The sequence below is a fragment of the Bactrocera dorsalis genome, chromosome 3 (genome assembly GCF_023373825.1).
Source record: "Bactrocera dorsalis isolate Fly_Bdor chromosome 3, ASM2337382v1, whole genome shotgun sequence".
Lineage (NCBI taxonomy): Eukaryota > Metazoa > Arthropoda > Insecta > Diptera > Tephritidae > Bactrocera > Bactrocera dorsalis.
The window spans coordinates 7,406,276-7,422,805 of NC_064305.1; the positions used below are offsets into that span (position 1 = coordinate 7,406,276).

Genomic DNA, 16,530 nt, shown 5'->3' on the forward strand with positions numbered 1-16,530 from the left:
AAAAATTTAAAAACTTAAAATTTAAATTAACAAAAATTAATAAAAGTACTAAAAACAGTGAAAATAAAGAGCAAAAGCAATGAAAATAAAAAATAAAAAATACATACATATATAAAAAAATAAAAATATAAATAAAAAATAAACGATTAATAAAATTATAAAAAGATATAGTTAATAAAAATACTTGTAGTAAAAAATTTTAATTAACAAAAATAAATAAAGGTACTAAAAAGGTTCAAAATAAAAAACAAAAAATACTAAAAAATCTCCAAAAATATTTAATATATTATTTTTTGAGAAATATAGTTAATAAATATTTGTAATAAAAAAAATAATAAAAAAAGTAAAAAAAAGTAGTATAAAAAAAAATAAAAAATTAAATTAAAATAATTAAAATAAAAAATATGTACTGAAACATAATAAATTAATTAAAACATAAAAATATTTTATTTGTAGCAAACAGAATTATAATAAAAAAATTAGATAAAAACAATAAAAATTAAAATAATAAACAGAGAAATCCTAAAAAAAAAAAAAAAATACAAAAAAAAAATAATAAAATATTATATATAATATTTTAGAAAAAAATAATAAAAATAAAGATATTTTTTAAAAAAATTTAAAATGTAATATTTCAATCAACAAAAATTTATTTAAATGTATACTCTGCAAATTGAATTACCGATGCAATGGCACATACACATCCACAAACATATGTATGTATGTATATATGTGTACGCAGTTGAATATTGAATGCAACTAAAGACATTGCTTGTCCGCTTAGAATTGCTAAATTGACGACAACTAGTATTAATAAGACGCCATGCGGCAGCCGAAAAATCATGAAAGAACCAAACCATATATGGTAGTCACGGTAAGAGCGCAGCAGCACACACATCTACATATGTACATCTGTAAAACAGCGCGCACACAGCAGAAAAAAACCATACGAATATGTAATCACACACCCGCGCAAAGAAAAAGTCAATAAAATAGACAAGCGCGCGCTTGTAAGTAGATGCTAAGGGACGCAAATGAGTGGAAATACAAAAATACAACAATTATATACAGAAATTAAGTATAACAATTAAAAGCGCTATATGTTCGTATTTTATTAAAAAAAAAAAACAAAAAAAAACAGAAATAAATATTAAAAAACGCGCAACCCACTACCAGAAACAGCGTACCGGTGCGCGCGCGGTTCAGCGTTTAACCTTGACAGCGAGCTGTGCAGCGAGTTGGCGGCATCATTGGAATCACTAACCCATTCACCAACACGAAAACGCACACACACACCACACATACACAGTCAAAGCAAAAAATTACTAGCCCACACACATGAGCGCGTATGTGCATAGCGGATATACACTGACACGAACGCTTACCAACTCATTGACAAATTCAAACGCGCGCTCACGCGATACTTCATTCATACGAACGCGCGCGCTTGAGCAGGCGCTGCCATCGCGACACACACACACACATACACATGCAATAGCTATGCATTCGCTAGGCGCACATGTTTATGTGAAATTACCTACAGCGCACAACGCCGACCAAATTTGGTCTACTAAAGCGGCAAGCCAACAAGCCGCGTTTCTAAATATATGCATTCAATAAAAAATTAATAAAAATTAAAGCTAAGAAATATATTTTTGTATTTTTTTTATTATTTATTCAAACAGCTATTGTTTACAAAGTGGCGTAGAAGTCAAGCGCAAGCGCGCGCAATAGGTAGGTAGTGCTGATAATGAACGCTGACGCGGACGCCATCGCCGTCGCCGAACTTGTTGTTGCTCATAATGAAGATCACTTAGCGACGCGCGCAGCAAGCGCGCCGGCCGCTGACACCGTCGCTATTTTGCATAGGAAAAACAAAATCGCTTGTAAATAAATTAAAAAGTAACACCTACTATCCAAGCTGGCGATTACGCTTAACAAGCTTCAAGCTCTTTGTAAAGTGGAAAACTGAGGTTTTGCTTTTAGCTTTAGCCAGCGCGTTGCTCTGATTTTTTAATATTATTATTATTTTTTTTGTGATATTTTTTGTAAATTTTTTTGTGATTTTTTAAACACTTTTTGTAATTTGCTTCGTGCTATCGGCAAAGTCGTTTGCGCGCATGCGCTCAGCTGCCTACAATTTAAACAAGCGTGAGTATATATAAACACACACATGTGTGCGCGTTCGCCTAACTGTGTGGTAAGTAGTATGCAAACTTTTGGGCGGCATGTGGCACACGTCATTGTGTCCCACGCTTTAATGTCACAGCGCTGCCACTGCCACTGACATTGACATTATTCGTATTGCGCGCGAATCAATAAAAATGTGTTTGGCGGCATGTGGCGAGAGTGCGGAAAAGCTTGGCGCAGTTCAGTGAATGTGGCGCGTTAGAAAATAAGTAGCAGGCGCGTGAATTGCCTATAAATTTCATAATAATTAGCGAAGAAATTTCTCGGTATAAATCAAAACGCTTGATTGATTGCGAAGCTGCGCTTTAGCTCCAAGCCGTTACAAGCGCGATAATTTTCTAGCTAAATACCTACTATATATATTGTATACAGTAAATATGAATATGATTAATATATTTTTCATATTATACATTTGTGTTTTTGTAATTTGTGTAGGCTCAACAGCGGTAGTTTTACGAGCAGCGGAAGCGACAACGCAATATGCATTTTAATACGCATATTGACTCAAAAAATATATGTAAACACTAAAAAAAAAAAAACAATTTACATATAGGTGTATGTATGAGTAATCAAGTCAGCGCTTCTGCCTTAAAATGAATGAATCCACTGCTATTAGTCAAATAATAACAAGAAAAAACTGCCTTTCACAGGTGTATTTCTTATAGCTGTAAGTCAGTTTGTATGGCAGCTATATGCTATAGTGGTCCGATATGAAAAATTTATTCGGAGATTGTAGTGTTGCCTTAAACAGCAATATATGCCAAATTTCGTAAAGATACCTTGTCAAATAAAAAAGTTCTTCATACAAGAGCTTCATTTGGATGGGTCAGTTTGTATGACAGCTATATACTATAGTGGTGCGATCTGAACAATTTCTTCGGAGATTGTAGTGTTGCTTTGGACAACAATCCACGTCAAATTTCGTCAAGATATCTTGTCAAATAGAAAAGTTCTTCATACAAGAACTTGATTTTAATCAGCCAGTTTGTATAACAGCTATATGCTATAATGAGCCGATCTGAACCATTTCTTCGGAAATTGCATTACTGCATTAGGCAATAATTCTTGCCAAATTTCTTGAAGATATCTCGTAAAATTAAAAAGTTTTCCATACAAGAACTTGAATCCGATCGTTCAGTTTGTATGACAGCTATATGCTATAGTGCTTCGATATCGGCGATTCTGAGAAATAAGCAGCATCTTGGAGCGAAAAAAACGAGTGCAAAATTTCAGATCGTTAACTCAAAAACGGAGGGACTGGTGCGTGTATGTATAAATAGATTGGCGGACATGGCTAAATCGGCTCAGCTCGTCATGATGACATATGATATATATAGTAAGCATGACAAATTTAATATACACACAGAACTTAGAAAATCAACTTTTGCTAACTTTGCTGTCTACATATGAAATTCTATAAGTTGTCTTTGTGCAGTTGCTAGGTTAGGTTTATGCCGTTCGAAGAAAAAAAGTGTAATGCTTACAATAGTCACCAACTTTTATAGTTCTAGAAGCGGATTATGAGCAGTTACGCTATTCGTTTTTATTCTTAAATATTTTCTTTCAAAAAGTAAGTAGTAAAGAAGCTCTAATCCACAAGTATGACAATTTTCAGACATTACAACAAAGCGAACCAGGTAAGTCAACATTCTGAGGCAATTTATGTGTTTCAATACTCTGTTGAAAAGACCTTTGAAACTTATTATTCTTTATTGGCATATTTACGGAGTTATAGACCTTTGAAACAGCCACTAATTATGTATGAGAAGCATTTACATACATCGTTAAATATAGTGGTCTATGTGGAACGCTTCAGAATTGATCTCAAGAATCGCATAGAAATAGCAATGCAAAGAGATAAATCTTAAGCTCAAATATAATTGCGTACGAACACTCAAAAACTACCTGCAGAAGTAAGTTAACGAAAAAATTGAAGCAATCAATCAAGAACCTGAAGAACCATCAATCATAAAATACTCAAAGAAACTGTTCTAATTCGTTCCTTGTTTGAAGCAGATAATTCAAGAAACCTTAAATGGCAATAAAGTTCTCACGATAGTCGGGTCTATGTAACCGGATTTCTATCCGTCCAAGGACTGTCAACTCAGTACCATGCCTCGAAATAACTTGAAATGTTTTCTGTCGCTACAACAAAAGCAAAAACACTAATGGCAAAGGAAAATGAAAAAAAACGAGCTCTGATTAGTAAAATAGATCCTCTTGGCCCTGACTAATCCGTAAGAGATTTAGTAAGCTCCTCGCTCTCAGCAAAGTTCACAGTTCAATAGTTATAGAAGTTCTAACTGGGCACTGAAGTAGAAGAGATAGAATCATATCAACACTTTCTACTCGAATGAATGAGGAATCCTTTACCAGTTAAAGTCCAAAATACAGCGGATCTCGTACTTTTAGTCAACCAGATTAAATAGCGGAAGTAGAAATAAAGCTCTCAAGTAGATTTGTAATAAACTCAAGGCACTTTGTTGAGACTTCATAGACAACTACAAGAGCTTTTTCTTGCCTCTCAAAGGACTGTAAATAGCAGTTAAAGTATGAATCATCGCCGTTTTGAGGAATCAGTCATCTAACTTAACCAAACCAACCTAAAAAAAAGCTTTAATATTGATCTAACTTTTGTAGAATAACCTTAAGCATACTACAAAAGCTCAGAGAACTGTACAAACATATTTAAAAAAATTTAAAAAATATGGCACATAAGGCTAACAGAAACCAAGAGTGGTTTGAAAACCGTCGAATACCCCTAATAAGCAGCTTAAAAAAATATAAAGGTGATGAGAAGAGAGTTCAATTTCAATTGTCTCATTGCAATTCACGATTTTCTCAGACAAGTTTAAGCTGAGCACACAGCAAATAGAAATTGTAGCAACTATGTTTAAATTTTTTTTTAATTACTGCCTAATTTCAAATTAATTATGGTTCGGTCGCAACCGTTTTTCGCACACAAGCACACTTTTTCAACAAATAAAGCAAACAGTTATCTTTGTAATCATTACAAAATTCACTAAAATTACAATAGTTTTGTATTTATTATTAATATTTTTTTTTTGTTTTGTTGTTGTTTAATAATTACAGCGGTTATTTGATCTCTGACTTTTAATGTTGTTTGTTTATATATTATTTAAAAAATAGTTCGGGAGCCGTTTGATTAATTTCATAGTGCATTTGCTAAGCTTAAAAATAATTGTTTTTGTTTTTGTTTTTTTTTTTGTTACTAATTAATACATATAAAGTATTGTATTTTACTACGTTTTTTTTAATTTCTGTTCGACAGAAATAAATAATCGTATGTATATATGTGTATGTTTTTGTAAATATAAAAGAACTAGCTAAATGATAAATAAAACTAAAAATTTCTACATCAAACGTGCTAAGCATAAAAATTCTAGAAAATTATATATAGCGTTTTTCTTGAATGGCGTGTAATGGTTGAAGAGTTTGAATTTTAAGTAATTTCATATTTTTTGCTTAAAATTGGTTGGTGGCATTGGAAAAAACTTTCGCACATTTACTATAAATTATTACTTTTGAAAATTTTGCTTTTTAATATTATTGGAAATTGTGATTTTTTTAAGTAATTTTGCGTAGTTAGGGTTTTGATAAGTTGGTTATATAGTTTCCATTTTTATATTAATTTTTTATCAACTGAGAGGAAAATTGGTGAAAATTTCAAACATTTCATTAAATTATAATTTAAAATTTTATTTTTTTTATGTAAATTTTGATTTTTTTTAGAAGGTTTTTTAAGTAAGTTATATCATTTAAATTTTTATATTATTTTCAGTGTCTGTACAACGAATTTTGTAAAAAAAAAAATATTTTAACAAAAATATTAATTAATTAAATTAAAATATTAATTTCAAAACTTCTTTTATTTTGAAGATTGATTATTTTTTTGCATGTTTATTATATTATTTCTCTTTGACATTATTTTTGATTGTCCGATCAGGAGGAAAAAGATATTTTTAATTTTATAAATAAATGTAATTTTATAAAAAAAAAATATTTTTGTTGTGAAATTATTGTACATTTTTGTTGGCAAAAATTTTTAAACTTACTGAATTTTATAAAAAATTTAATTTTATAAAAAAATTAATTTTGTAAAAAAAATAGTTTTGTGAAATTATTGCCAATTTTTTTTCTTGTCAACAATTTTTAAATTTATTGAATTTTATTTTTTTTTTATAACTACAAGTTAGTCAGACTAAAGAATATTGTTTGAACAGAATTTTGATAAATAAATCTGTTATAAGCAAAAATTGTTAAATTTACCCATTTTTTTCTATTTTTTTTTTTAATACCTTTAATTTGTAATTTTTTGTGGAAAAAATTTGTATATGTGACCTGGTCTACGGAAATGGGGCTTAGGTGTCAAAAAATCAATTTTCACTTTTTAGTTTCCCAGAAAACTAGTTTTCGCACGTTAGCTCCCTTTTCGTAGACCAGGTCACATATACATACATATAACGGGTGATTTTTTTGAGGTTAGGATTTTCATGCATTAGTATTTGACAGATCACGTGGGATTTCAGACATGGTGTCAAAGAGAAAGATGCTCAGTATGCTTTGACATTTCATCATGAATAGACTTACTAACGAGCAACGCTTGCAAATCATTGAATTTTATTACCAAAATCAGTGTTCGGTTCGAAATGTGTTTCGCGCTTTAATTTTGTTCAGCGATGAGGCTCATTTCTGGTTGAATGGCTACGTAAATAAGCAAAATTGCCGCATTTGGGGTGAAGAGCAACCAGAAGCCGTTCAAGAACTGCCCATGCATCCCGAAAAATGCACTGTTTGGTGTGGTTTGTACGCTGGTGGAATCATTGGACCGTATTTTTTCAAAGATGCTGTTGGACGCAACGTTACGGTGAATGGCGATCGCTATCGTTCGATGCTAACAACCTTTTTGTTGCCAAAAATGGAAGAACTGAACTTGGTTGACATGTGGTTTCAACAAGATGGCGCTACATGCCACACAGCTCGCGATTCTATGGCCATTTTGAGGGAAAACTTCGGACAACAATTCATCTCAAGAAATGGACCCGTAAGTTGGCCACCAAGATCATGCGATTTAACGCCTTTAGACTATTTTTTGTGGGGCTACGTCAAGTCTGAAGTCTACAGAAATAAGCCAGCAACTATTCCAGCTTTGGAAGACAACATTTCCGAAGAAATTCGGGCTATTCCGGCCGAAATGCTCGAAAAAGTTGCCCAAAATTGGACTTTCCGAATGGACCACCTAAGACGCAGCCGCGGTCAACATTTAAATGAAATTATCTTCAAAAAGCAAATGTCATGAACCAATCTAACGTTTCAAATAAAGAACCGATGAGATTTTGCAAATTTTATGCGTTTTTTTTTTTTTTAAAAAGTTATCAAGCTCTTAAAAAATCACCCTATATATAGAAAAAAAAAACTACACAAAAAAAAATTACGACATTTTTGTTAGAAAACTTTTAAAATTTATAGAATTTTACTTTTTTTTATTTAATTGCAGAAGATTTAGAAAAAATTTTATATAATTTTTTTTTGAAATAAACATTGCTTTAAAGTTTGGTTTTTGTTTTTTGATATGGATATGTAAATATGTATGTAAAGTATGTAAATTTTATATTATTTCTGTTTTATATTATTTCTTATTATGCTATCAGGCAGGGACAGATTTTTATAATAAAAAAATTAATTTTGTAAAAAAAATATTTTTGTGAAATTTTTTTTTTTACGAAAAATCGCTATATCAGACAAGCAAAAATTGTTTTAAAAAATTTTGATAAAAACGAATGTCAAATTTATTTTATTACTGTTATTTTTTGATTTGACAAAAAATTCAATATGTAATAAAAAATTAAAAAAAAATCTATTATTCTAGAATTGAATTTTTTTCTTTAGATACATTATTTTTTTTAATATAACCGTTTCCTAATATTTTTTGTTGCTCTTTGAGGGAGAAAAAAATTTTTGCAATATTATAAAAAAAAAAATTGTCATTTTGCAAAAATAAAAAATTTTGTGAAAAACTTTTTAAAATTTATTGAGTTTAATTATTTTTATTTTCCTGCAGATTTTATTTGTGATATCTTTCAGTTAATTAGTTTTTTATATTTTATTAGTTTAATAGCAATAAAACTAACATTATATGTGACCTGGTCTACGAAAAGGGAGCTAACGTGCGAAAACTAGTTTTCTGGGAAAAGCTGTTAAAAATAAACAACTCGTTTCGTCAGTTATCTCATTAATTGTTTTTTTTTTTTTGACACCTAAGCCCCCTTTTCGTAGACCAGGTCACATATAGTAAATTTTTAGCGCAAACGTTAATTTTCAAATTTTTGGTTTAAACATTTTAGGTTAATAACACGTATTTGCGATTTTCTTTTAAAGAGTTAAAATAAAATATATAAATTTAGTTTTTTTTCAAGTTTTTTACTTGAGTAATTTTTAAGTAATTATTTTAATTAATTTATTTTTATTAAATATTACTATATTTTTATTGTTTTTTAAATTATTTTTTTAAATTTTTAATATTACTATATTTTTATTGTTTTTTAAATTATTTTTTTTCTAAATGAATTTTTAAATTTTTTTCTTAATTAACTTTTTTTAATTTTTTTTAATTTATTTTTTTCTTTTTTGTTTTACATTTAGATTTTTATGTTATGAATGTTTTTTTTTTATTTAAATTTAAAATTTTTAATAAATACTTATTTAATATACATCTCTAATAAAATCATGTAGAAAATATTAAATATCGTAGCAGATTCCAAGAAATATTTTAATCGAAATTAAATTTTTAAACAAAAATGTTTATATGTATATTAAAATCTTATAGAAAATATTTGGTAAAAATGTTAGAATTTAATTCCATATTTTTTTGAGAACTTGTAGAAAAATTTTGTCTCAGTTAAGTATCTGAATCAACATTGAAACTAAACATTAGTTAGTTAGTTAGTCAAAATAATTTTTTCAACATTTTATATATTTTTTTTATTTTTTATTTTTTGTTTTATATTTAGTAAAAGTGAGCTAAAAATTTATATTTTTTAAACTAGCAACTTTATCAAAATAATTTTTGACATTATAATTAACTGAACTTGTTATTTCTTTTGAAATTATCACGCATTGTCGTTTGCTTGCCCGCCAAACCAACTCTTCAACCACTACACGCACGCATCGGAAGCATTAAAATGCTGTCTTTTCATTTCGATTTTGCAAATCTACATTAACAACAATAATAAGCAACTGTGTCTAATAATTTCTTTTACGTATATATGTATATATATGTATGCTTACAACAACTAAACACTTACTACTTACAAAATTCTATAACTATATACTACATGTATATGAAAACAAACACATTATTCACGTGATCGCGCGCAATCTCATATCCGCCATGCGCCAACACTACATAGACTCTGCAGCAGAATAATATTTTAACTCATAATTGCATATTATTCACATATCTGTATGTATGTATGTATAACTATATCATTTCATTTACACGTAATTGGTAATTAAATATGTATGTATATCGTTTATTGCACAAATTATTCGAAATTAAAAAATTATATTTTTTAGTTATTTTTTTTTTTTATTTTTCTTTTTTATTTTTCTTTTATTTTCACTTTTGTTTGCTTGCTACTTTTTCTACTTTCTGCAAATAGCCGTTTGAAAACTTAAAGCCTTCGAGTTGGTTCAAAAATGGCACTGAATTCAGTTTAAGATTTTCCTTTAAATAATTATTAAACAAAAAAAACAATTCACTAGTTGCTCACTTTGCGCGCTTTTTGCACTTTTCGTCCGTTTGCTACAACAACTGTTGTGTTGTTGTTGCTATTGTTTGCTAGAGTGGGTAGAGTAAGCTCCAATTTATGGCACTGGGATACACGTTGTTGTGATTGCACGTAGCGAAGACGAAGGGACAATGACGCAAGGCTATACGCCTAAAAGCGCGCTTGACTACATTTATGCAGTCCGTGCTGAAACTTGATTGTTTTTGGGTTTCAGCATTCGTTTTATGTGTTTCGCTTTCTTTTCGTGAAATTGCAGTAAAAATATGGCACAGTTCAACTTACTTGAGATTTACGAACAGAATTGTAGATATGTATGTATGTACGAGTGGGTAGTGGGTGTGTACGAGAATGGTTGGTCTGTGGATTTTGTCTGGTTACCGTTTGCAGTTTCGTGTCAACTCATCATAAATGACTAGTTTCGTATATTCGTACGTTTTTTGTTTTTGTTTTTGTATTTTTTTCTTTAATATATATTATTATATATATTACCGTTCATAACATATTAAATTATTGAGCATTTATGTGCTAATTAAAGGCGAGATCATTGCTCATATTCGTTTATATTCGTTACATACAACTAAGTGTAATTGTAGTGGAGAAAGCTTACGAATATGAACTACTATTTTGTCGTATGCAAACAAAATAACGGTAGTTAAAATGTAAGGCACAGTTTGGAATGTCTGAATTTCAACTAATGATTTCATTGTTTAAGTACACGCGTTGAAGAAGTGAAAAAGTGTTAAGTTAACTCATAAAAATAGTGACATGACAACTGACAGTTGACAGTTGACAGCTGACAATATAAATTGCCACAAAAATATGTATAAACTAACGCTAAGCGGCAAATTTTACGCACACAGGAAAGCTGCCGCGAAAGCACATGCGCATATGTGACAAGCTTTCATAGGCATGAAAGCTCAGCAAAAGCTTTAACAAGCATGAAAGCTCAGCAAAAGCTTTCACAAGCATGAAAGCTCAGCAAAAGCTTTCACAAGCATGAAAGCTCGGCAAAAGCTTTCATATGCTTAAAAGCTCGGCAAAAGCTAGTAATGCTTTCGCTGTATTTTTGCTATATGTATAGTACTAACGCTTAACGTAGACCTCGTAACGGCCATCAATTTGTAGGCAGGCATGGCACCCACACACATAAAGACACGTCTAACTAACCTATCGCTGCGCATGCGTATGCGACATATGCGAGTGCGTCGAATGTGGCACATGTGGCACGTGCGTATGATGCGCATGCCCGCCATGTGTAGCATATGCTTGCGCATGCGACAGTGGCGATGGTTGACCACCGCTATATGGCGATTGCATTATACTCTGCTCGAGTCCGTAGTGTGATGCAGGCGCTTGCGGATGACTGAGATGAGCGTGACCATGATGACCGTAAATTAATTGTCTTACTTTTGAGTCCTCGTCCGCTATGTTATAGCTTAATTCGGTCTCTTCAAAGCCAGTCGCTGACATGCGTTGATCACCGCCACCCACACTGGGCGGATCCGGTGAGTTGAGACATGTTTGTATTAGTTGTTTACCAGCCTCGGATGTGATCATTGGTTGTAGTTTGCGGGTGGCGAACGTGTAAACGTGTCCAGTCTCGGAGGCGACTAACAGCATCACTTGGGTGCCGGTTAGTGTGGACAGTTCGTATGCCTGGAATTGAATGAAGATAGATATTATAAATTTTGACTTTATAGTAAGCTTAAAAGATAGTGTCTGAGCTAATATTATGGTAGATGGTTTCAGTAGCAAAATGTATTATTGTCTTAAACTTAAGGAAATAGGTTCTGTACACCTATTCTATTGACCAATTCTGACCTCTTCTGTTTGAGCGCCGAAAATGTTGTTTTCGGTCTTTCTTAGGCAAATAAGATCAGCTGTTGTCATCATACGAAATTACTCGGTGAACAACCGAATAGAAAGATTTTTGGAAGATGCCTTAACAGGTCAATTGAAAAGTCCCTGCCCTGCTGTTTTTGCAAAATTTGCTTTTTTTTCATTCAACATAGTTTCCTTTAAGTGTGATACACCGATTATAGTGAAATTTTCTATGCCGAAATCTAGTACTAGATAACCATATTTCGGGCCCCGGCGAAGCCGATCATTTGGGGATGTTTCATTATGGAGGCTGAATTTACCGACCGTTGTGCCAAAGATACCTTCTTTGCCCACCTTGGCCTTAAAGTCGCTGCTCTCATAGGTGCGCTCAAAGCGATTGTAGAAGATATCTTTGGCCACTTCGTCCTTCTCTTCCTTCGGGTCGTGGGCGATATTTTGAAAATCTTCGCTTTGATGCGGATTGTGGTTAGACGTTCATCCACCGGGGTGAATGCCAGGACTCGGCGACGCAGTCTATATCCCACCACGAATCCCACACCGAATTTACGAGCCTTTATATGACCACTGCAGTAAATACATCAAGAGCCTACTCGTCTCAGTTCTTGTCCCATACATAGCACTTCTTGGACGGTGGGGATGTCAGCCTAAACTTTTACGAGGACATCAACCAGCTGGGGAGCGAAACTTTTCTAATTAAGGGACCGAACATTCCAGGTGCATGTCCTTAAATCGAAATCCTTAATGGGTTTGCAGTGGTCGTCATCAAAAGGGGGCTCTCTCATCCGAGGCTGTTCCCAAAGCCATCGCAAAACCCTGGGGAGGAATGTTTCGCCTTCTCATTTTAGCTCGATTTCAAACGTATGTTTTTTGGCTACCCAGAAGATACTTGGTCTAAACCGGAAGTCGTGAGCTGCTTGAGCCATATGTAAAATAATCGTTTCTGGCCACTCCCAAGTGAATTTCGCTCAGAGAACTTTCCTCACTTGCGTGAACTTCTACACATGACTCCATCCTCCTTTTGCGGGTTAGGGCTAACTAAAATCATATGGATTTAATTCTAGTAGCGCCATCTGCATGTCAAGCCGTGGACTTTTCAATTGACCTGTTACATTTATAGCACATTATGAGACAAATCAAAAAAAGGTGTGACGGCACTAAGTAAAATGTCTCCATAGATAGGTGTCAACATTTCAAGAACTCATTACCAATACAAAACAAAAATATATAATGCCAACTAAAGTTGCAAAAAAAGCAACAAAAAATAATAATAACAACAACATGCGACATGGTAAACCATCATATTTACTGTCAAACGCGCTTGTCTAACAAAGTAAAAATATTTGTACCGACCTGTCACTCAAGCGCTTGGCTTATTTATGAACTGCGCCGAGCAGGTATTCATGCAGAATGATAATTGGTACGATTAGCTAGCTAGTTAAGCAATAAAAATACAACAATAACAACAACAAGAACAACAACACAACTAATAACATTACAATACAAATGATAATTTCTCAAAGCGCAATCAAAGCTTAATGGCAAGAACAAGCAAGCGCACATTGGCAGGCAATCAGCGCGTATGGCAGAAGTTAAAGTTGTATTTGTATGGCAATCTAAATATTCCCAGGCACACAACAATCAATGTTAAATCGTTAGACGCGTGGTAGATTTATATCCACATACAAACTGGCAAACATACATATGAATGTATGTATGTACTTAAATATATGGAGTTAAGCAGAAAGAAGCATAAAAGCAAAGTATGTTTGTATGTTGTTAGTTAAGCATGCGTCACATTGAATTTCCAATGCAAACTTCAGCATTGACTAACTTGACAGGCCTATGGTGCGCCAAAGGCAGCTCCTGTCCTACGTGTGCGCAGCGCCGCGCTCCAGCATGCACGCACCGCCAACGGCTGCACCAGCGAAGTACGGCGCGCGCATAGTGCGATCCGCGGCGCTGGCACATACATTAACTTGGAGAGCCATTGTACATGTGTGTGTATGTGTGCGTGCGTTGTAGCTGCTTGCATTTAATAAGCAGCGCAAACGAGCGCAGCGCTTGAGGAAGCTGCTCAAGTAAAAGCAAGTTCAAGGAAATTACAAAGTAGCGGCGCAGGCAGCACAGGAGCGAAGCGCGGTAAGAAGGAGAAGAAGCAACCACTACACTACATACGGTTGAGATTCGTACGCGTAATGGACAGGCGGCGAAGCGCGGCTCCGCGTTGGCTCGTTGTCGCATTTCGTTGACTTACAATTCGTTTGAACGCGCGAACGGAGCGAACGACGAAGCGACCAAATGACGGCGCGCCCGAACGCGCAATCGTCGGTATGTTCCTTCACTGTACGCAGCAATAACAACAATCGTGGCGCGCCCGAACGCCCAATTGCCCAATCGTCGGTACGTTCTTTCACCGTGCGCGCGCAGCAACAACAATCGTGTTATACATTTAACATTCGAGTAAAATCTACGTTTACGCTTTTGTTTGTTTGCTCCGCAGAGACCAAATCATTTGTTAGAACGCGATTATTTGTGTTTGCGACACAATGTTTGGGCTTTATCGGAAAGCGACGATCAGCGCGCGGATGTAAGCGCTTGAATTTAGGTGCGCGCGCGCGCACTGCCCAACCAACCAACCGATCTCTCGCCGCATCGAACGCCATCGTAATCGCAATCAAACTACAGCAGCAGCAGCAACAGCAAAAACAACAAGAGAAATCACTGCAATAACAACAACAACAACATGCACATATAAACAGACAACTGTGTCTTCCTCCCGGAACAAACGAGCGCGCTGCTGGGCAGGCCATTGTCGGTGGTAATGCCGACGTGTGAAGCTCGTTGTAGCAACTAGCTGTTGTTGTTGTTATTTTATGCCGATGTGTTTGTTGCCGGCGTTGTGTTGGCACTTCTGTGCAAAACTACGCAGATTTACAAGTAGCAAGCAGGCAGCCTTCGGAAACCACCTTTGGCAGACAAACTGCGACAAGCCGCTGCAATCCTTCGTAAATTCAATTTAACACCTTTTGGCGGCATCCTTTTCGCTTACCGATTGGCCGGCCTCTACAAATGCATTGTTATTATGCGCGCAATTGCGCTGCCACAAGCGGCTGTCCGTGGCGGCTGGGGAAAGCGCGGAAGAGGCGCAGACTCGAGTGTTGTTGTTGTTGTTATTGCTGCTTTTATTTGTATTTTAATTTTTACCACTGTTTTACATGTTCTATTTGTGGTCATCGCACGTGCGACAATTTTTCCACACATTTGATCCTGTCCGAGCGCAAGCGTGTTGGCACTCATATGGGACCGGGCGGGCATGTGTGGGGGGTGGGGTGGTCTGTGAAGTGTTTGGCGTTCAATGTGAGAAAAAAGTGCATTCACATGCTCGTATTTGTTTATGTAGAATTCATGTTTCGGCTGCCATTTATCGTGCTGTGGCAGCTGTGTGCCAAGCCACTGATGGCGGTGGCGGTGGCTCTGATGGTGGCAGCCACAATGACACAACAGTGCAACCCCATGGCATGCTACACAATCGACAGAATGGCATGCGCTATGCGCATATGTGCAGCTTTGTGAAATTCTTGCAACGCTTTGCTGCGACTGCAGAAATAGACTTTTGGACATATGGGAATGTAACTGCAATTTATATACCCTGAACAGTGTGTACCATTAAGCGTGACACGAAGTTAGCAACAGGCAGTAGGAAACTTCGGAGACCCTATATTGTGTATATATAAATGATCAGCGTAAAGAGCTGAGTCGATTTAGCCATCTCCGCTATGGATCTGCCTATCCGTCCGTATGCCTTTATATATGCGTATTAGACCCCTGCTTTTGCAATATCGGATTCAAATTTTGCACACGTCCTTTTTTCCCTCAGAAGCTGCTCTATTGTTGGAATCGCCAATATCGGCCCACTATAGCATATAGCTGCCATACAAACTGAACGATCGAAATATAGTGCTTGCAAAGAAAACTCTTCTAGTTGACGAGATATCTCAACGAAATTTGGCAAAGAACAATGTTTAAGACAACGCTATAATCTCCGAAGAAATTGTTCAGATCGGATCACTATAGCATATAGCTGCCATACAAACTGAACGATCGAAATCAAGAGCTTATATGGAAAACTGTTTCATTTGACGAGATATTTTCACGCAATTTGGCACAGAATATTGCGCAAGGCAACGCTACAATCTCGGAATAAATTGTTCACATCGGAACACTATAGCATATAGCTGCCATACAAACTAAACGAAAGGTATCAAGTTCTTGTATGAAGAGCTTTTTCATTTGACGAGCTATCATCACAAAATTCGGCATAGATTATTATCTGAGACAATACTGCAATCTCAGTAGAAATTGTTCAGATCGGTCCACCATAGCATATAGCTACCATACAAACTGATCGATCAAAACCAAGTTCTTGTATGGAAAACTCTCTAAGTTGACGAGATAACTTCACGAAATTCGGCATGGGTTATTATCTCAGACAATACTACAATCTCCAAAGAAATTGTTCTGATCGGATCACTATAGCATATACATAGCTGCCATACAAACTGAACGTACGTAATCAAGTGCTTGCATGGAAACTTTTTTATTTATGTAGGGTATTATTCTTGTTGCAACCTAAGTTAACTTTTTTTTTTAATTACTAAAATATCTATCTATTCCACAGAACATGTAT

General features: G+C 34.5%; 1 protein-coding gene across 1 annotated transcript in view; it reads right to left on the reverse strand.

Moving 5' to 3' along the window:
• Positions 1 to 16,530, reverse strand: part of LOC105226836 (serum response factor homolog) — a 55,539-nt gene that overhangs the window by 32,869 nt on the left and 6,140 nt on the right. Inside the window, exon 2 of the mRNA XM_011205918.4 lies at positions 11,409 to 11,657. Within this exon, the coding sequence (XP_011204220.2) occupies positions 11,409 to 11,657 (249 nt within the window). The remainder of the gene's footprint in view (positions 1 to 11,408; positions 11,658 to 16,530) is intronic.